Here is a 20124-nt window from a genome sequence, read left to right on the forward strand (position 1 = left end):
GATTGTCAATTCATACATAAATCGTGGTCATGGAGCCCGTCGTTGAGCCTCGCGATCGGTACAACCTCCGTAAAGCACCCACCCTCATGGAAAGGGACATCAAAGGCCTCGCAGAGACGGGCACCCATACCTTGGACCAAAACATCCTGAAACAGTGCAGAATTCGAGCCCAACGTCTGAGCCTTGACGCCGATGACTCGCTCGCACCAAAGTTTTTCACCTCTTTTACCCCCCAAGACATGCCAGAGCCGACACAAGAATATGTCGACAGAGAATACGTCACTAGCACACTAACTCTGTCCACAGATTACGCGCGACAAATCGACATTTATCTTGAGTCATACGTTCGCAGGTTGATGCTCAAGTTCCCAGAGATCCGACAAACGTGGTCAAGCCATCAGTAAGCCCCCGGTACTACCCTTTCTTCAAAGATTCCTTTACTCATCGCGTCTCCAGGATCGGCGATTACAATTTTGGGAATCTATACAGCTCGTATGAGCCTGAATTTGGCACACTGTTGATATTTCATCTTGCTAAGTTCACCAAGCCGCATATTAAATGCGTCATGCACCACGACACTGATGTCGATGATGGTCATCTACTTCGCGGGGAAATATTGACCGTCATCCGGATCATGTTGGGCCAACTGAAGCAGAGGGGGGTTGTCAATGATATGGTTGCGCCGGTAACCCTGCCTTTCTTCTGGGCATACTTTAACACAAAGCTGATTATGATATGATGTCAGGTTCTACTCTTTTCACTCAATCGACAGCACCCACGTGTCATTGAGGCATACTTTGATGGCCAGGAGCTGTTAATGCGCCACACTACCCCCTATGATTTTACGTTCTTGAATGCAGCTGGGTTCAAAACCTTTGCACAGTGGCTCCTGGGCAATCCCATTGGTGATACGTCCAGAAGCGCGGTACGGACTTAATGGGTCAATCATGGATGGAGGGTGCCTGAGTTATGGTGTTTTCAGGGTTCGGTCACGTCTTTGCGAGTCAATGGGTCTTTGGAGGGTTTCATATGTGTTGGCCCATTCGTTTCGGTGCTTTGTAGTTTCAATCTCAACAATGAAATCCGCTCCCCAGAACGCGATACCTTCTGGGCGTCGTCCCCCCCGTTTGACCCGATAGTTAATCGCGAAAACAAATATAGTAACTATTATATAACTCAAGGAGTGGACTTTATTTTCTTAAACCATGCATAATTATTAATAACCACCCATTACTACCTATAGCCAGTGTCCACCTGTCCATCTATGTACTAATGTATGGGAGTTTGGTGAAGTCAAGCGGGCAGATTGAAATGCCAAGCACGGGAGAGCGATAAACAAATTGATCTCCGCAGTTATTCAGCCAAGATCTTACAAGTGACACTCCACCTCCTGGATGGACAAGGTCACGGTTTCATGAGCCCCCAAAGACGTCGGCCTTTGATCTTTATCCCCAAGCGAACGGCGGCGAGGCTATCCCCTCTTGAAACCATGTCCTCAGCATCGATACCCCCACGGTATGCCTGTGCTTCGGTATCTTAATGATCCCCATACTCACCGTAAATCTCAGGTCATTAGTCGCTTGTACGCGCTGCAGGAAGCTGAAGTGAGGATCCCATATACAGGAGCCATTTGGTAGCTTTCTCACAACCACGCAGAGTTCGGTGTACCGGTTTCAATGATGGGTCTTGTATAAGGTAAACCTGCGTGGACAATGAGCCTGGGCTAGGTTGATCTCTAAACGAAGGTAGATGCAAATCCAGTCGCTCGGATTGTAAATTTGCCCCTTCTAAGCCGAGTCCCCGAGCTGCCACTGGAGTGATAGAAGCCACATCCAGCAGGTTAGTACCCAAATCTGGCTACTTTACGGAACGCTTACACTCCGAATAGCACACAGCAATATGATCGTACAGCAGCGCTGGAAGAGCGCATTAGAGAGCTGGAGGATGCGGTAAGCTCCTCGTTCCAATCATTCCGAGGGGCTCTGCAGCAGTTATCTAGTCATGTTGGCTTGCAAGATGTGACTGGAACGTTAGTTGGATTCACTGCACGTTCGGGCGAGGATCAGGCCATCCGTCCCGATATGCGAGCCGAATCAACTCCCGGACTATTCGAACCAGAGTATGAAAAAAAGGATCTCATCGACAAAGGAGTTTTGACGTTGGAGGATTGTCGAATGCTCTTCGACTTGTATGTGCTCATACCCGTGTATACCACAATCTTATCATTGGCTGACGGCGATATTCTATAGCTACGGGGCCAACTGCAGTGAAATTATTGCCTTTTTCGATAACACAATGGCTTCATTCGAGGACACCCGGAGATATCCGCTCCTCTTGGCGGCCATGTGTACGATCGGTGCCCGTGCATCTGCGCCTCGGCTGTATCGTCAATGCCTAAATGAAACCTACTCGTTAATCCAGCAAACATTGCTTGGACCTGTCCCTTCTCTCGAGACACTAAAGGGTATATTGTTAATGGCAGTGTGGCACAAGAATTACCGGTTGTTGGGACTAGTGCTATCAATTGGCTACCAGATGCAACTTCCCGAGACGGCTTTGAGTCTTGCAGACAAGACTAGTGATCATGATGAAGACTCTATTGACAGAGCAAGGACATGGCTGTCCTTCTGCTGTGTTGACCTTGTGTACTCCTTTCGATTCTTTTCTTCGTTTTACCTGTAGCGAAGCTGACAGCTCGGACTCCAGGCACAATACCAGCAAAACGTACTTTGTCAGTGAGAGCGATCGCTACACGAGATTAGGAAGCCATTTGATGTCGATGCCGTATCGGCGTAACGTGGACTATCGTATAGGGGCATATTTGGAGATCTACGGCATCCTCAGTATGTAATATCCATTTTAATCTGGACTTGGCTAACATTATGAACTCATCATCTATTTGATTGTATCAGATCAGGCAAAAAAAGACCTGATAATCTCAGACAATATCCAGCAGCAGCCAATTGCATCGGATGTCTGCAGGCAGCTCCAACTCTATGACAAACAGCTGGAGGCATGGTTTCGACGAAATGATGAAGAGATGGATCCCATTTACCAGACATTTTCCAAGCCCCAGGACCGCAATCGAATGGAGATTCCCTACAACTTTGCGCGGATGTAAGTGAGCAACATAAGTTGTGATTGCGGAATGATTATATACTGAGCAACAGTACAGGCACCTGAATGGGCTCGTCCTCCACGGTCTTAAACCAGATAGTGCTCGAAACGACACGCTTCGAGTTCAATTCATACGGGCGGCTGTTGATGCTGGGAAAGCGTTGCTCAAATGCGCTCTTCGTTCAATTGACTACCAGGCCAACCTGAACTATTCGATCGTACGTAGTTCCTAGGCTACATACTACATTCTAAATATCCCATACTTAAATTGAACAGGACTACTCCGGCTCCGCTCTAGGCCTGGCAATCAACTTCCTATCTCGTGCTACCTGTGTTGCATATGACTGCATCGATCTCGAAGGGGTGATGCGTATACTCGCACAAGCAAGGGATATGTTTGAAGGTGCCAAGCTGGCTGGAAAGGCAGACGAAGTCAGCCACATCCTCGATCAAGTCGCTGAGATAAAGCGCACTATGACGGCCGCCAAACCGAGAAAAGATACAACTGAGGCGGATATTAACGACCATGTTGATGATGGGTCTGATTTCTTTCTCAATGCTGTGAGTAGCACTCCGGATGCTAGTGTTCTGGCGCTAACCTGGAAAAAACTCGAATAGAGACTGCCTTTATCGGAGTTTTCTCTTGACGACCCTTCGATTGAAGATATTCTTATGTATTCTGGGGAGTAAAATGCCACGATAACAATGCGTGGGTTTGTTATGTGCGGTGTATATTCTGTAAAATGGACAAGGATTCCGAACACGTTGAATACAAGGCCGAATAAACTGTTATAACTGAAATACAATGACCATGCCCAAGCGGTGTGAGCACCGAGGACGTGCGGTTAACTCTACACGGATGTTGAAAATTTCCGTTCTACTCACGTAAATATAGCGATAGGACGATGAATAACTGAGTGGCCTACCATACATGTCACTTGAGATTGCTTACTATGGACGTCATCAGATTCTTCCGGAGCGGGTCTTCTGGATCTTGTTCCCGGGGGGCGAGCCGTGTGCAAGTGTTATACTATGGATTGCTCGCTTTTTATTACAGTGCCCGCGGGTAGAGAGAATACGAATAGGTGGCGAAGAGGTGGATAGGGGAGTAGATTTTGTGCCCGGGATAGTCAAGAGATATGCCGTCCGTCCCATTGGTGGGCGAAGCGGTATGCCGAACATCGCTCGGTATGGATGACCCTGAATGGCGAAAAAGTTAATTCAAAGGGTCTGTGGGGAATTCGATTATTTTTTTCAACGCATAATTTAAACAGACTTAACGGTAAGTAGGGCATTGAAACAAGCTTGGATCACACTCGAGATGACCTCTCGGTTAGCCTCGGGCCTTGCTCCGATTGCCGCTCCGTTTTGTCTCCGAACTACATTTACATTAGAAAACAGAAAGCGAGAGTGAGAGAAAAGGGGACTTTAGGGAAAGTAGAAAAATAAAACAAAAGAATGATTGTCACCGTGCATGGCCTCTCGTAGTTCTTCATGGTCTTCATCTGCTCGAGACCTCCTGTTTTTATAGCCTTCTATCGAGACATACAACAGATGGTCAGAGCTACCATTGCAAAGGCAAACCAACATTGTCTAGGTAGCATAAATGCCATCCTTCGGTCTATCAGGGTATTGTACACAGCAGATGTATGTTATTGCGAAGGCCTGGGCATGGGTGAAAGAAAGGAGCTGTGAATCCCTGCCTTGAGTTCTACTGCGTCCACTCTGCATTAAGCACACCTTCGACACAAAACATATACGATGGCACTGCAATCAAGACTACACCGCGCCCTCGACCTGCTCAAATCCATGAGCAGGCCATCCCCAACAGTCTCCATCGAGATTGATAACCATCAGCATGGCCTGGAAATTACCTATACCACATTTGACCGGATCCAAGGAACGGTAATCATTACTGTGGACTCTGAGACCCCACTCGAGAATATCAGCATAACTTTTGAAGGTATGGTAATGGCCTATTGATTGCTTCCCCGAACCATACGTTCTTTGTTTGGCACAAGATTCTGATCTTATTGCGAAGGCACCGCCAAGGTATCCATCGGGCGAGCGACCTGTACCCTTAGCAACTCTGAAGCTATGCAGACATTTCTGCAACTCAAACAACCTGTTGCACGAGGCATAGATGCAGTGCCGAAAGTACTCCAGCCAGGATGCTCTTACAAACTTCCCTTCACCTTTGTCGTTCCTCAATATCTACCTTGTCAATCATGCAATCACAATATCAGCTGCTCTGACTTCAAACGAGCCCATCTTCAGTTACCCCCGACGCTCGACGATCCCAGACTTGGACGTGAAAAAAAACCAACCCTGGATTATGTTTCCTCAGGAAAGTGCTGCATATCATACCGTGTGCGCGTGGTTATTTCAAAGGCGTTTATACCTGGGAGTAGAAGACCCAGTCGGCTTGTGGACTGTGCTAAGAGTGTGCGGGTTCTTCCCACCGCTATACCTGCACCACATTTGAGTCTACCAATTGCCATCCCAGACATCCGTACACGGATAAAACAAAGTCTTAGCCAGGGGTTTACGCAGCCTGGGTTGGGGGAGCTAATAACGGAAGCCTCCTCTCCACTTTCGGTGCAACATCCCCTCGAAAAAACTGGCTTGCATACTGCCGTGCGTCTCACTTTGCGCTTCAATCCTCTCATAGACAGAGCACCTCCACAGTTAAGAAAGGCAACAGCCAAACTTCAAGTTTCCACATTCTACAGCCTTACTCCATGGGAGGATTACCCATCGTGGGACGACCGCGGACTCGCTAATGGATGGGACCGGGGAGCGTTAACTGAAACCTTTCCCCTAATGACGTTTTCGATGGGGTTTCTCCAGTGGGCGAAGCATCACGAGGTGGCTAGCGAGCACCGAACTCGAGGGCTGGATGAACCAGCATTGTCTAGCTACTACACTGCGTCTATTGTTTTGCCTATCGTCTTCCCACCACGCGGGATTCCGACACCGACCTTCCACTCTTGTTTAATCTCGCGCACTTACAGCATTAACCTTCGCCTTTCTTTCCATACACCTGGAACAGCTCTAAAGAATGCCAGTGCTACAATCAAGATACCCTTTATGTTGCAGTACGCACCCCATGATCGCTCTGACGGCTTAGGCTATGAGGACACATACCAGTCAGATTCCACGGTTATGGATGATCACCCACCACCGGAATATACTCCCAGCGTGAGGTTCGCGTGAAGGACTATTATCATGAAACTTTGGCCCCATCGGGCACCAATGCTCTCGGAGAAATACCAACGCCAGGGTTGGAAACAGGGGAAGGAGACCTTTTCTGCCTAGGCAGCTCTTTTGTGCATGTACACCCATCATATATCTACTACATTATACCCTAGCGAAGATATTGGCAGTATGAAATCTAGACCTCTCGGAACAGAAATAAGTAGTGTAGCATACGTTCGTTAATTAACGGTTTAAGGATACATACGACCATAGGGTGTGGAGAACAGGGCTTCCCGTCCGCTCAGCCGTACTTAAGCCACACGCCGGGAGGTTAGTAGTTGGGTGGGTGACCACCAGCGAATCCCTCCTGTTGTATGTATTTTTTGGTTAATACCCGATTGATTACTTTTACATTTAGTATAAATGTAGCTTTAATTTAGTGGCTGTGGTTAGTTTACTGCTGTGCCGCACTTCTTCCTATTACACGCCTCGTAGCACTTGGATCAAGATATAGAATGAAAATCAGGCCCACCGGGTGCGCGGCACAAGAGTCAACCCAACTTTGCTGTTTTCAAGCAAGTCCAGTCAGTCGAGATTCGATGAGCTTGCGCTATGTTACACTGGAGTTGCAGCGAATGTGGATTGCGATGACCAATGTAGCCTCCGCAGGAAGCTCCGGTACCCTAATTGATAAATTAGGACAATGGATGTACTCCGTACAGGACATAGTACTAGAAGTTGGTCCGACATAGTAGGTACGGAGCAGTACCCACGTAGTATGAGCAGGGGGAGCTTTATTTGAACACAGGCGGAGGAAGGAAGGAAGAGGACGTACCAAGAGGCTAACGCAAGGGGTAGGCAGGGAGTGGGTAGCGTACGATACAGATGTCAGCGATATCATCTCTATATTCCTCTCGGCGCGCTGGCAGCCAGCTACGAAAACTACTCCAGAAATTGTAGATGAGCCTACGGAAAAGTCGGAGATTTGTATACTTTCAAAATAAATCCTCGACAACATGAAGTACTCAAAATAATATTCGATTGAAAACCACCTATGCGTTATTCGCACAAGAAAAGCTAGCCCCAGAATGGTTGGTATGAATATCCTTCCCTGCCACATAAACACCCAGGCCACATATACAAAACGCCATACCAATTGTCAATACATTGATCAAGGTGAGCAAGACCTTTTTGCCCGAGGCAAAGTATGCGCCGGCGTTCATATGCAGCCAACAGAACCCGGGAAGACCGTAAGAGAACCAGCTCGCAAATAACGCACTGATCAAAGTCAGAATACTGTTGAATCCAGGAATAGCTTCGGCAATTATCCATGCAAGGACCCAAAGTGTTAAAATGACGCCAATCCAAGATCCGATGGCGGCGAAGTCCCGCTTGTGCATGCGGTCTGTGCCAGACGATATGCGCATGTAGATAAGCTTCGAGGCGACGTGGCCTGCAACGACGCCTGAAATTAGGATCTGGGTGATGTGTTAGTTTGTTCTTGCAAATCTAGACTTGGCAGAATAGATACATACAGCTGGTAACGCAAGCCCGTAGGCTATTTTGCTGACGACTGAAGGGGCAGACCCTAGCGCGGGTGAGGCGACGTCTGCACCGGCATACCGGTAGATCACGAGAGATGCCAAAAGGTAAATGCCAATCTCAGCACTCTGAAGGAGATAGAGAGACTTGGGGAAGTCACGGGGGTTCTTTAACTCTCCCATAAAACTATAGTACCCGATATGTCCGGCTTGAGAACATGTTAGCGTTAGTACTTGACTCAGAGTAGTTCTGAAGGCGGTGCTCACCGTAAGAGAATACAATGTTAGATACTGCTGAGAATCCATGGTATAGGTTGGTTTTGGTCGTTGCTGCTTCACCAGTGCCAGGTTTTGTGATACCCACACTGATCATCGTAACGAACACGCCGGCTAAGATACTTATAAAGGCTGCCAGCGTTTGGTTAGCATCGAATGCAAGATGAAGAGTGCCCGTGTTAATCGCACTGACATATTATGGAAAGCCAGGAGATATTCTTCATCGTCCGCGGCAGAGAACAAATGAACGAGACCACAAGCCCAACCACACCAAAGGCCATTGAACAGGTGGCATGGTCGCTAATAGAGTTCATTGCGACCGTGAAGGTTACAAGATGGCCTGCCATGAGAAAGATGAGAAACAGTGTTTGCCCGGCACACAATAGCTCTCGACCAAAAGACCCCATCAGGACCTCACCGGCGTCCGCCATATTGGAAATCTGGGGATGCTTCCACTTGAATTGACCAAGGACATAGCCGGTGTATGTGGCCAAAAGCCCAAGGCCGATGATAAGAATAACAGCCCTTATCGTGTCGCCAGATTATCAGTCAAAGTCGCTGTTGTAGGTAGGGGACAGAGGATCACTAACGGGACTAGGCCGAGCGTAGCAACAGCTGCTGGTAAGGATAAGACGCCGAGGGATATCGATTCTGCGATCATGACTAGCAATAGGTCAGTTTGACTTGCATAAAGCAATTTGGGTTGGGAGACGGACGTAATCCACATTGCCTATTGGCCACTATCAGCCATATCCCAACAAAAGACATGCCAGTCCTCGCGCTTTGATGCTTACCACCATGATAGGACCTTGTATTTCACCTCAGCGTTCGATTCGTCGCCAAAGGCATCCTGAGTCAATCCAAAGGTTGCTTGGTCCTCGGCCTTCGCTTCTAAAGATGTCTGGGATCTGAAGCTGGTATTGAGATCACTTTCCAAATCCGTCCCAGAAAGGGTTTTGTTCTCATTCTGTGTCATCTTCCGACTTGGGCAGTTTACTGCAGCTTATCCAAATCGAGGTTCTGGGTCTGATCCGGTTCCGTTTTCGAAGTGAACGTCTAGTATACTAGCTGGTCTACAACCAAGCAAACACCAAGAGAAAAAAAAACTATTCCATTAGCTTCTGAGGCACAGACAGCCCTAAAACAACTGTAGTCATGGCAGATTTCTTCGCATAGAGTATGAACACCGATATCGGGCGAGAATAAGTAAAAGCCTGTATCCTTTACAAATGGCGCGGCTAGAGGCGGAGCTGTACATAAAAATGAGTAATAAAATGTTTCACCTCTTTTTTCTGCTTCCTAGCTATCGATTTGGACTATCTGTATTAAGAAGTTCGCGCCGTGGCAGACAATCCTATGTATTCGATGTATGCACAAGGCAACCGCTTAATCTGCAGGCAATATGGTGTTCGAAAGCTTCGGTTAGGTTGGAAATTCAGAAGTTAAAACCGAAGAAAGTCCACTTAAGCATAACTGAATCATTAGACCCACTACAGCTACTGACTGGATACGCTATGCAGCCCTTAGTCCATATCGTCCCACAGAACGAGCTCGCCCTCGGCTATTATCGGCTCATACTAGTATAAGTGGTAACCCTTTCAACTGTAGATCAAATAATATTTCTGGCGCAACTGTCTTGTACCTTCTGGTTGCTCGCAAATACTCAACGTATTCAGTGATGTCTTGTGGTCATTCGGCATTGATCGCTTTTCGAGACTCTTTTGAAGGTGAACAAAAAGCGATGCACTTGTAGCTTAACGAAGTTTATCCTCTTAAGGGCGACAGAGAGGGAGAAAAATCCAAGCAAAATACAAACATTTTGTCATTTAGCAATCAAAATACAAAGGTAGAATAGAAATGAAAGGAAATAATTGTCAGAGAAACTTGGACGACAAATTGACAGATATAATAGTAACCCGTGTCCCAGAAACCTGCCATTTGAGAAAGTCTCATCTCTGGTCAAAGAAATACTATATACAGCAGACATGGAATCCACGGTAGACCAATCAGAGGCAAAGTTATGGCCTATGCAGACTATGCTCATACGAAAGAGGCAAGACGAAAAACCTCGAAAATAGCTACAAACATAGCTAGGTGAAAGGGAAGCTTGACACTAGTCGTCCGTATAGGGTTCAGATACATGCAACCGACATTGTAGGTCGTGGATCTCGATTTAATAGAGTGCAGATCAACTAAAATACCTCTCCTTGACTATGTGAGATATGTCCAAACCTACCTACTCACAGGGTGAGGAATAGTGGGGCCAGGGAGGATACGCTAAGCATAATAAGCATTGAAAAGCTAAAAGGAAGCCAGAAATATCCGAAAATACTCCAGTACATGCGTATGACATGCAAGGCTAATTGGCTTCTCTTGCACTCACACATCCTACTTGCTAGTCGGTATTACATTAAGGTACCCCCCAGCCCTGCGAATGAGGCCGATCAACCGAGCTGAGTCTTGGCAGGGATGATGAGTTGCGTATAGTTTACCCCCTTGCTTCGGGTTTCTACGGTGTTATGGAGGGCTGAGTCTTGCGAGATCAACAGGGGGTGATGTTTAAATCCCGCCTTAATCTGGAACTTGTTTTTGCCTTCGCTACATGTGTGCCGAGTAAGCCATTCTTGTTCAAACCGTGCAGATACCAAGATTGATCATAGTGTCTGAGATACGTGTTTTCAGAACCAAACCTGATCATTAGGTCAATTTGTCTTGCTTAGCTGTGGTCCTCTCCCTTATTCCTTCCTGCATTCCAAATAAGACAGTGAATGCTTGTCCTAGATAACGCGCTCTTCCAAAGATCTTACCGACACAAAACACGCCGATGACATCCCTCCGCACTAACCTCGGACCACTAACCACAATATTTACTTATCCGGAATCATGTACTGTTGCTGTAGGAGCGTGTCCAACCTGCACACAAGGCTGGCAGGCTCAAACATGCAGTAATAATGCCTTTAACCGCCAAGGGGTGCAGGATGATGTCGAGTGTTGGCCACCCCGGACCAATCATAGCCTCGCAACAGGAGTAGCCCTCAACGGCTGGGGCTTTTATTCACCCGGTATACATTGCCCTGCTGGGATGGTGACTGCTTGCTCGGCAACGGGCGGGTCAAATGATGGATTCAAGTTTCAATACTCGTTGAACGACGGTGAGACTGCTGTAGGCTGTTGTCCAAGGTAAGCTTGCCCAATGCGATCGTAGTAACTCTCGGAGACACATTCATATGTTGAGTTTAACTAAAATAATCCTGACAGCGGCTATTCCTGTGGACATGATGGTCAGGATCAATATCAAACATGCCAGTCCGTTTACGTTACTGGCTCTTTCCCAGTTGTGCAATGCAAGTCCGGCTCGAGCAATGGCTATACGTATCAAACAGTCCCGGCGACTGTCACGGCCACCACATCCGAATCCGTGACGGTGACGCACACAATCTCTGCGTACACTGTTAGAGCTCCCATGATCCAGATCAACCACATGGCAACTGACTTGCCGACATCGACGCAACCCCCTCCCACCCCATCCGACTCGTCTTCGGGAATACAGGTCAGCGCCTCCATATCGGCGCATTTGTCGCCTGGTGCGAAGGCCGGAATCATCGTCGCTGCATGCTTAGGCGCAATTGTATTATTGGGGTTGATTGCATGGCTATGGTTCAGGTGTGGGTCACGGAGAAACAACGCTGCTTCGGCCAAGTCAGAGATCGGTGATTCTCAGATCCCACCTATTCCAGTCACGAACAATGGCATGTCGCAAGTGCCACCGGCTAATAGACCGAAATCCGAGTTGCCAGAACACCACACTGTTTCCGAGTTGGATGGTTCACAGATTTCAGGGCATGGGAATCTCGTAGGTCCCGGTTGAGTAGCCGTTCTTGAATGTGTGTAGATGGCAAGACTGGGGTTACTGTGTCTTGGGTCTGATTTTCAGGACGTGTCTTTCTTGGAGTAGTGATCTGCATATGTAAATAGAATGCTTCGTTGGCAGCCCCGAAAAAAGCCTATAATGCGCCATTTCGCCATTGTCCCGTGTTTTGATTCGGTAATATATCACCAGGTAAGCCAAAGGCTAGGACCTCCCAATCTTCGTAAATTAGTACCCCCAAAACAAGAGCGCATAAGTGCGAACCCCTTCAAAATCCATACAGGGCCATCGGCGAATGAAATTTATTATGGATCTGTCGCCCTTCCCCAATGGTGGGTGATAAGGGCAGCTATGGAGGAGCCCAACAAAGCAGATCAATACCTGTGCTGGATGACCCGAATAACTCATTTGCATTACTCTCGGCCGCCCATTAGTCCCTTAGACTAGCTCCAGACCCAAGACCTTTGGGCAACAAGCCGTCTCCGCACTGCTGCAACTTCCTCATCAGTGGTCTGTGCTCAGAGAGCTCGTATGACATAACAACATCTAGTCCCCACAGACAACTGTCTTAGTTACCGTAACCCTACTCCCCAGAGCCGAACCACGGTGGAATTCTCTCCGCGTTACTCCGGTGGATACTATTGGTGGCTAATGAGCACTGTTATTCTCTATGTATCTGCGGAGGGACTTTTATTCCCTCTAGATCGTTTAGTGAACAGCGGTTCCTAATGCTGAGGACCCTTATTTCTACTCGTCCTCCGCGTATATGCATAAGCTAGAGATTGAGTATTGATGTTACCTCCAGAGGACAGCTGTACTTGAGATCAATATATCGTAGTGGGTGGGCGGCTCTCCGTGTTGAACTACTAGGGCGTACGCTGGGTTGCCAGCTACTGCGCATATATGATAAGTCGATGTTTCTCTATCTTGCGATGGAGGTAGATATGTAGACTATGGCGTTGTTCGTACTTTAAGTCCTATCGTCCATGAATAAATGATGCTGATAAAGAAGGCACAGTTTTAATAGTGGATCTGGGCAGTTGCATAAACGCGGGATGCGCGAGAGACATACGACTATAACGGGCCATAGAATAGACATGGTGAGGAATGGCTTCCCGAAGACGTGAAACAGTAATCACGGCTCGAGTGTTTATACGGAGGTGATAGCGCGCGCCAGAAGGTCTCGCTTCTCGAATATAGGACTAGGAGGCAACTGATTTTGTCAGCTAGGTTCTGCAGTAGGTCCCATCCATGCCATGCATCTGTCAGCGTCCCATAAATCGCGCATGACACGCATAATCCGCAAGTCATATATTCAGGAAACTTCAGTACTATCCACATGATTTGGATGCCGACAAGACTCTGTGAAACCTTCATAGAACACATTTTATCATGTAACTCATAAAGTTCGCAATATGTTCCAGTTGATGGAAAGCTGTCAAGGCCTGCATGGCCAGGACAGTGGAACCGGTTCCTAATAGCGCTGCACTATGAAAGTCACTAGAGACGTAGAAAATTGCACATGACGATCTTGGACAAAAAGTACGTTCCAGAACCCTAGAAGGGTTGAGCTTAATTAGCTATTTTCGCTGTATGGAGTAACCATGAACCGTTTACTGCAGGTTTAACATTCCACTAATTGGCCAAATTTGGTCTCTTAATAGCCGCGCTTATCGGTGGATTCAGCTGGCCCACATACACGGATGACACACGTTAACTGCAGGCTGGGGCACTGGCAGAAAAGAGCAAAACCGTTCTTGAGTACAAGATCCAGTCCTTATACACTTATACAAGGCTATTTCTGCTTGTCACTCAAAGTGTTGACCGGTTCCAGCCTATTAAGGCTGGACGATTGCTAATCTACAAATGAGCCCATTTTAGCGTCTCAGACCACCGTTCTCGTCTCCACCGAGCCCACCTCCACAGTGGAGGGACTGGGGAGCGAGATGCCCGTGCATAGACACAAGACCTCACGCTATAAGCTATTATTGTTGGAGGTCTTTTGCGGAAAGCGCGCTTCAAACATTTTTGGTCGCAAGCTAGGCATGCGGATCTACGCCCGCCGATGAAGCACAGATCCCCAACACACCAGTGTCAAGAACATGGTAATGAGTTGTTCCAGTGGGTCTGTCATTTTAGTGTCTACAATCTGGGGCATGCGACCTTATACGTGGCCTGATCCATGGATGATTCTCAGCCATGGCCATCTTAGCCGGCATGGTCGTTAGACAGACATGCCACCCAGTTGAGCAAGCCTGAATACTAGTAATAGGTGCTACATGACAGCGGCACCTCTAATAGACAACTGGCTCCTTCGCTGCTGTGAAATGAAACCTCGGATTTATTTGGTTTTCCGTGTTACAACCCACGGGTTCTTCCTGTCGCTATTGCTCATGAACACCATCTCAACAAAGGCGAGGCTGCTACACATTGTGACACAGAAAGAAGAGGTGTCTCTCATGGCAAATAAAAGCACCGCACCTGTCCTTATTAGCCATGTGATGGGTGTGTATTCCGTAAGTCATCTGCGCAAGGGGTTCTGAGACATGCCTTGCTGCCAGTTTCTTGGTACTTAACACCGTCAGCGCGCTTTGCGCCAGTCTTTGAGAATTTGAATCCCCATTCTCTCGCCAGGATCGTCTACTTGTGGGTAGGTCTATCTCTCACAGAGCCAGGTTACAACGAACATTATATACAATTGGGTCTCTGACATCCAGATCCTTACGCTGCCAAGACAGATTCTATCCCACATGAGGGCTATGTTGCAGTCAAGATAGGCTATTCCTTTCCCCACATGTCACCGGTGCATCCTTCCGATATGGCAGCTCCGTGAGCTGAGCTACAACTCCTGCGCTCCTTCATACACTACGTTCCTTGAGGGGGCCATTTCTTCATGCGCAGTCAAGGTAGACATTGAACCCTTCTATCATTTGCATATTATCGTGTTTGTATGTAACAGCATGCCAACTTATGATACGCTCGTTATACCGACTCCATGTTTTCATTTCCTTTTCTTCTTGTCGGACTTGTTTCAATTTGATTCTTTCGTCGGGCCCTCCCGCCGACTTTTCCGATGGATCCATCGCTAGCCGCGGTTGTAAGGACGATACAGCGACATCCCATCCAGCTTCATCAAGTGCAATGTCTGATCAGAAACACTGTCATCCTACAGAGCCCGCGTCCTGCCATTGGATCCACTCCCAGCATCTCGGCATTCCCTGATCTTGGTTTTCCCAACTGCGTTCGACCATCGTGCGATATACGTCCACCTCTTCACACGCGGTATGCTCTTCGATGTGGTCAAACAACCCGCTGATCAAGTCTTTGTGCTCGTCCTGCATACTGGCCAATCCGAGAATGAACAGAGGAATGAGCAGAAAGGGTGACAGTTCGAGAACCGTGATCGCCGACATGGCCACAACACCTTGTTCCACCATGGACTGGACCTTCGCGTCGCACATACTGTCGGGATGGAGAATGAGGTAGAGCCAGGTAAAAAGTGCAGATGTGTAAGAATCGTATAGTTCTTGGTATTGTTCCCCGGGCAGGGCTTCTGGCGGTTGCCAGGTCGCTAGGTCTTGCCATATGCCCACAGCTTCCGTAATCGTGGTGGAGTTGTTCACTTTCCCGGTTCTTGAGCGACAGTGAAGGGAAGATATCCGTTTTATGATCTCTAAGAGGCCGTCGTTCATGCCAAATATAATGTCGCTCTCGGTTAATTCGCCGCTTGCGTGGGGCGTGGTGGAATGACTGTCTATGGCAGTGGTAGAAAGAACGAGCGAAGTAAAGAATTCCAGAATTGGATAATCCATCGTTAGAACTGATGTTCCTCGTCTGGTCCGGTCCGCGGGGGCTTTCTACAGTTTTTATATATTAGTGCTATAGTTTTAGCCTAACATTCGAAAAGGCGCCGGAGCCGCAGCGATATTTTTGTCTCTAGCGGTAGGGTTCAGATAAATTGTTTGACTATCTTGTTTTGCCGCGGGAAGGGAAAATGAAAAAAAAAAAAAAAAAAACAGGCGTGGCACTGTACTCCGTACCGTTCCTGCTCTAGAATCCAGCACGGTGTATCAGCACTTCCTGAGTGATCAGAGACGCGACACGTCATAAACCAGCCTACTAAGGTGCTTCCATTTTGACATGGGCGCCATTTAAGGAAAATCAAACCGTTGGGTTCCAAGAACTCGCATCCGGGAGCAAGCATATTCTAGACCGACAAAACAGCGGTAACCTTGCCAAGACATGTCGTGGATCGCTCTCGAAATCTCCGATCGTTTACTTTCCTTTGTGTCGGTAACGGATTACTCCAGAGCCGCCTTTTCGCATGCTCTCTTCTGGTGGTTATTGGGCAGCAGGGCCAGAGCGTTGGAAATGTGCGCGTTAGCTGCGTCAGATGAAAATGTTGGAACCAAGATCCCAACACTTCGCGATCGCCGCCAACCCAATCATTGAATTGAATTGAATTGAATTAACTGGAAGGACAGGAAGAATGCGTTATACCGCCACTGATTCCTTACATGAACAACCGGTCGCTAGTTAGCGAGTTAATCGTCGCTTCAGGATTATTAAGCCTACATGCACAGGCGCTATCAACGCTGCCGCTTCTCAAACCCTGCGCTTGCGATGTCTCCCAAAGGGCCAAGCAACAAGTTCTTGGCTTGGTGTAGCTTCCCGTCTCAAAAGTCGTCGGTTTTATTTTCAATCCTTACTCTTCTTCTTTTCATACATTTTTCTCCCCTATTTTCGCCCATACTGTGCGAACTTCCAGACATTACTCCGCTGCCAAATTGACCACCAGTTCGGCAGTCGATTCAGGCATGCTCAGGAAGGGACTATGGCTCGCAGGTATCCGTATCACATCCATCCTCACACCCGCACTCTGCACATTTGCGATCATCCTCTCTTGTGCGCTCACGGGAATCGCCCGGTCGTCCTCACATAAGATATATGTGGCGGGGATGCCGCGATAGGCTTCGTGGGAGATGGGGTTGAGGTGTGCGGATATTGGTTGGGGGACGAGTCTTTCCGCCCAGAAAGCGGCTTCGTCGTCGGGAAGATCCTGGTAGAATACCGAAGCTGCCTCGGGAACCCGCGACATACCTTGTTCATCCTATTTGGCACAGAGTGTACATCAGCAAACTACATCTAACCAGGACTGCCAACCGTTCGATCAGCAAACATCATTAACCTACACAGACTATGAATGGGGGCAGAGAGCCACCAAACATATCAGCAAGACTGTTCCCACCGAACGGCACAAATGCTGCCAGGTAAATCAAACGCTGGACCCCCAACCCTTCCAGAGCGTCCGTGCCGACCATACCGCCATATGAATGCATGACAGCATAAACGTCCTTTCCCTCCTGAATCAGGGACCGAGCGGTCTCTCGGATCAGAGCGACATCGTCCTCGATGCTTGTTGTCCGGGGGAGCTCTCCGCTACAGCTCGGTAAGCGGGGACACACAACTTCCGCGCCGCGATTTTCGATCGCCTTGCAGAAGGTACCGTACAGCTCGGGATAATGCCATGATCCATGAATAATTAGGAAGGTTGGCCGCCTTGTTATGGTAGACATTTTGATTTGTCTATTCGTCGCGTTTGGGTGGTGGGAGGCGGGGTTGTCCGGTGCCTATTTATATTTTGGCTTTCGCAACTCGGCAGTCAAATCGGTGGAGATTTATATCAGGATTATCGCCCATTGATTCAGAGGTTACATTACATGGTATCTCCCTTGGAAAATAGCGACGAGTATTATTGTGCTGGCAGCCTGACAGCCCACCATGAATCGGCTCTGTTCGGCTTGTCTGAAGATCAACCGAGTATATCCTTGCCGATTACGGATAAGCGGTGCTGCACGGTCCGTTTAGCCCATCTAGTCCAGTGGAATTATCAATGTCGTGACGTGTAGCGAGACAGTAGCCGCGAACAAGTCAATCAATGAGGATGGAGTTAAGATTGGGCTTCTGTCTCCTCCCTCATGGGTGCAGAGAAACAAACATCGTAAACAGCACAAAAGAACCAAACAACGGAACTGCTCAACTTTCAAGCTTTTGAGATGATTTGGATTCCTTCCAAGTTCACTTTTTACTAGTCGTTATTTCTCGTTCCATGAAAGACTGATCCCAAGCTACTGGCCAAGTTCTTGTCGGTCAACATTCTGGCGCAAATATTTTATAGAAGGAATTGTGAGTTTGTGGATCTTCCACAAACCGTCAATTCCATTACCCAGGTTTAATCAAAACTTGAAAGAATAGTTGTTCTCCCAGTTATGGTCATAAAGTTCGACTGATTACTACCTCTGCAGGTCCTCACCGTGCCAGAACGCGTGAAATTCTATGCCTTCCGTCAGCAATATCGCACTCTAGAAATGAGAGAGTCTTACCTTTTAATGCCTTCCCTCAGAGTGTCCGGGTCGACGCAAAACACTAAGCGGAATCTCCCCGGACTTGGCGCTCGATATTCCGCACCGGTAGACATTATGACACCAGCCTTGCTGAAGCGGTCCGTGAGCAGCCGTTGTGCAGCCCAGCCATCCCCATGAGTTTCATGGAGAGGGAGGAAAGCGCTCAAATCTAGCCATAGAAAGAAGCCTGCGTTCCTAGACGATTATCAGAGATTGGCTTATAGACAACAGATAGCGCAAGCTTTGTCACATCATACCCTTTCTGAGAATAACCAATGCCTTCCCGGGAGAGGAGATCCTCCGCTAGTAATCTACTTTGGAGCAGACGGTGATGCGACCTTTGCAGGAACTTCGCAACAAACTCTTGGTCTTCGAGGAATTTGGCGGCTAAATCCATGGAAAATTGGGATGGCGACGAAAAGCGACTGTGAAATTATGAGTTACCCTGAAACGCGTTAATGACAGTGAGTGACTAGCCAGGTAGCACGTGCTGCTCTCGTAAACTCTTCATTCTGGGATATGACGCATCCCAGTCTCATTCCGCCAGCTCCAAAGTCCTGCAAGAGAATGTTTACAGATTCCTTCTCCAGAGTTATGGTCAAACTCGTCACTTACCTTTGACATGCCGTATAAAACATGAACCTGACTCGAGTCAATGATCCCGGTAGGGTCTATTGCTCGGACCGATGTAAAAGTCTCTGACTCGCGGTCATGGCGCTCGTAAACAGACAGTGCGTATATCTCATCGCTAATGAGATGAATTCCCTTCGAGGCACAGAGACGCAGCAACCCAACAAGTGTCTCATGAGAATAGCACCGCCCTACTCAGGTGTAACATATTTAACAGTTATACAGGCAAAAGTATCGTTGCGGGTGTGACTGACCTAGGGGATTATGCGGGTTACATATCATGAGAGCCTTTATATTGATTCCTCGTGCTTTTGCAGCTTCGAACCCGGCATCAAAACTGGTGATGCAAGATGGGGAGAACTGATCCATATCACCCACTGATACATATTCCAAGTGTATGCTGGAAACCATTAGCCAGAGATCATCATCTGCTCTTGGGCTGCGAACTTGGTTCTCATGGCAAGATCCCTAGCGAAAGCCCCGTATACCGGCCGTCCGAGCATGATAGCATCATTTTGATCCGGATCGCAAAGAATCAGTGCGGATGCCTCATTAAGGTAGGTCACTCCAGCCGCGAAGGTGATTTCGTCGGGACTGATATTGTTGGCAGGGTGGAAATGAGCATTTAAGTGCGCAGCCATCGCTCGTCTGAGACGCAATGTGCCGGTATACCCTTCCCCGTAAGCGCAGCATCGTTTATCAAAGTCGTTCTTAACACCTAAATATCAGTATTTCTGGTGATCCTCGTTCGGGAAGGTGCCTTACATGTTCATTTATGAAACCCGCAAGGTCATCATGCATTAGCCACTATTGCGCGTCAATGTCATTCCTTGTATAGGCTTCCGGGAAAGAGTCACGGATCCTTGTGGCCTCTGGCCTTACATTTTCCGCATTAGCAAAGCTAACAATACCGTTTGAGTTAGTGGCAGCGTTATAGCTGTTTTGCTCCCCATGAGCAAAATCAATTGTTGCCCATTGCGCTCCTCGCCTCGACAACATTGCTCTAGCTGCACACCTCGAAGCCGAACATTTACCAGTGCCCTTGGGATGAGGCCATTCAGTCATTATAACATGATACTAGGTACACGTG

At 47.9% G+C, this 20124-nt stretch overlaps 7 protein-coding genes across 7 annotated transcripts; 3 read left to right on the forward strand and 4 right to left on the reverse strand.

Annotated features, from left to right (window-relative positions):
• Positions 1–29: 29 nt before the first annotated feature.
• ABOM_002006 (fungal specific transcription factor domain-containing protein) lies at positions 30–3807 on the forward strand (the record flags this gene model as incomplete). The annotated part of the gene is made up of 10 exons (XM_022529136.1): positions 30–400; positions 457–685; positions 746–925; positions 1896–2188; positions 2250–2645; positions 2707–2843; positions 2913–3117; positions 3176–3335; positions 3394–3678; positions 3736–3807. The coding sequence occupies 10 exons, from the start codon at positions 30–32 to the stop codon at positions 3805–3807; spliced, it is 2328 nt and encodes a 775-aa protein (XP_022392382.1).
• A 1071-nt stretch (positions 3808–4878) lies between these two features.
• ABOM_002007 (uncharacterized protein) lies at positions 4879–6333 on the forward strand (the record flags this gene model as incomplete). Its single annotated transcript, XM_022529137.1, has 2 exons — positions 4879–5080; positions 5159–6333. 2 exons carry the CDS (start codon positions 4879–4881, stop codon positions 6331–6333), a joined length of 1377 nt encoding a protein of 458 aa, XP_022392381.1.
• A 1034-nt stretch (positions 6334–7367) lies between these two features.
• On the reverse strand, positions 7368–9108 carry ABOM_002008 (amino acid transporter; the record flags this gene model as incomplete). Its single annotated transcript, XM_022529138.1, has 7 exons — positions 7368–7793; positions 7851–8065; positions 8124–8264; positions 8326–8657; positions 8723–8795; positions 8849–8862; positions 8927–9108. 7 exons carry the CDS (start codon positions 9106–9108, stop codon positions 7368–7370), a joined length of 1383 nt encoding a protein of 460 aa, XP_022392384.1.
• A 2106-nt stretch (positions 9109–11214) lies between these two features.
• On the forward strand, positions 11215–12000 carry ABOM_002009 (uncharacterized protein; the record flags this gene model as incomplete). Its single annotated transcript, XM_022529139.1, has 2 exons — positions 11215–11312; positions 11391–12000. 2 exons carry the CDS (start codon positions 11215–11217, stop codon positions 11998–12000), a joined length of 708 nt encoding a protein of 235 aa, XP_022392383.1.
• A 3161-nt stretch (positions 12001–15161) lies between these two features.
• Positions 15162–15812, reverse strand: ABOM_002010 (uncharacterized protein; the record flags this gene model as incomplete). Its single annotated transcript, XM_022529140.1, has 1 exon — positions 15162–15812. One exon carries the CDS (start codon positions 15810–15812, stop codon positions 15162–15164), a length of 651 nt encoding a protein of 216 aa, XP_022392450.1.
• A 959-nt stretch (positions 15813–16771) lies between these two features.
• On the reverse strand, positions 16772–17576 carry ABOM_002011 (alpha/beta hydrolase; the record flags this gene model as incomplete). Its single annotated transcript, XM_022529141.1, has 2 exons — positions 16772–17110; positions 17193–17576. The coding sequence occupies 2 exons, from the start codon at positions 17574–17576 to the stop codon at positions 16772–16774; spliced, it is 723 nt and encodes a 240-aa protein (XP_022392451.1).
• A 733-nt stretch (positions 17577–18309) lies between these two features.
• On the reverse strand, positions 18310–20033 carry ABOM_002012 (pyridoxal phosphate-dependent aminotransferase; the record flags this gene model as incomplete). The annotated part of the gene is made up of 9 exons (XM_022529142.1): positions 18310–18334; positions 18384–18599; positions 18662–18829; positions 18909–18961; positions 19020–19225; positions 19289–19434; positions 19482–19744; positions 19800–19841; positions 19917–20033. The coding sequence occupies 9 exons, from the start codon at positions 20031–20033 to the stop codon at positions 18310–18312; spliced, it is 1236 nt and encodes a 411-aa protein (XP_022392326.1).
• Positions 20034–20124: the final 91 nt, after the last annotated feature.

Source organism: Aspergillus bombycis (assembly GCF_001792695.1).
Source record: "Aspergillus bombycis strain NRRL26010 chromosome Unknown contig00014, whole genome shotgun sequence".
NCBI lineage: Eukaryota > Fungi > Ascomycota > Eurotiomycetes > Eurotiales > Aspergillaceae > Aspergillus > Aspergillus bombycis.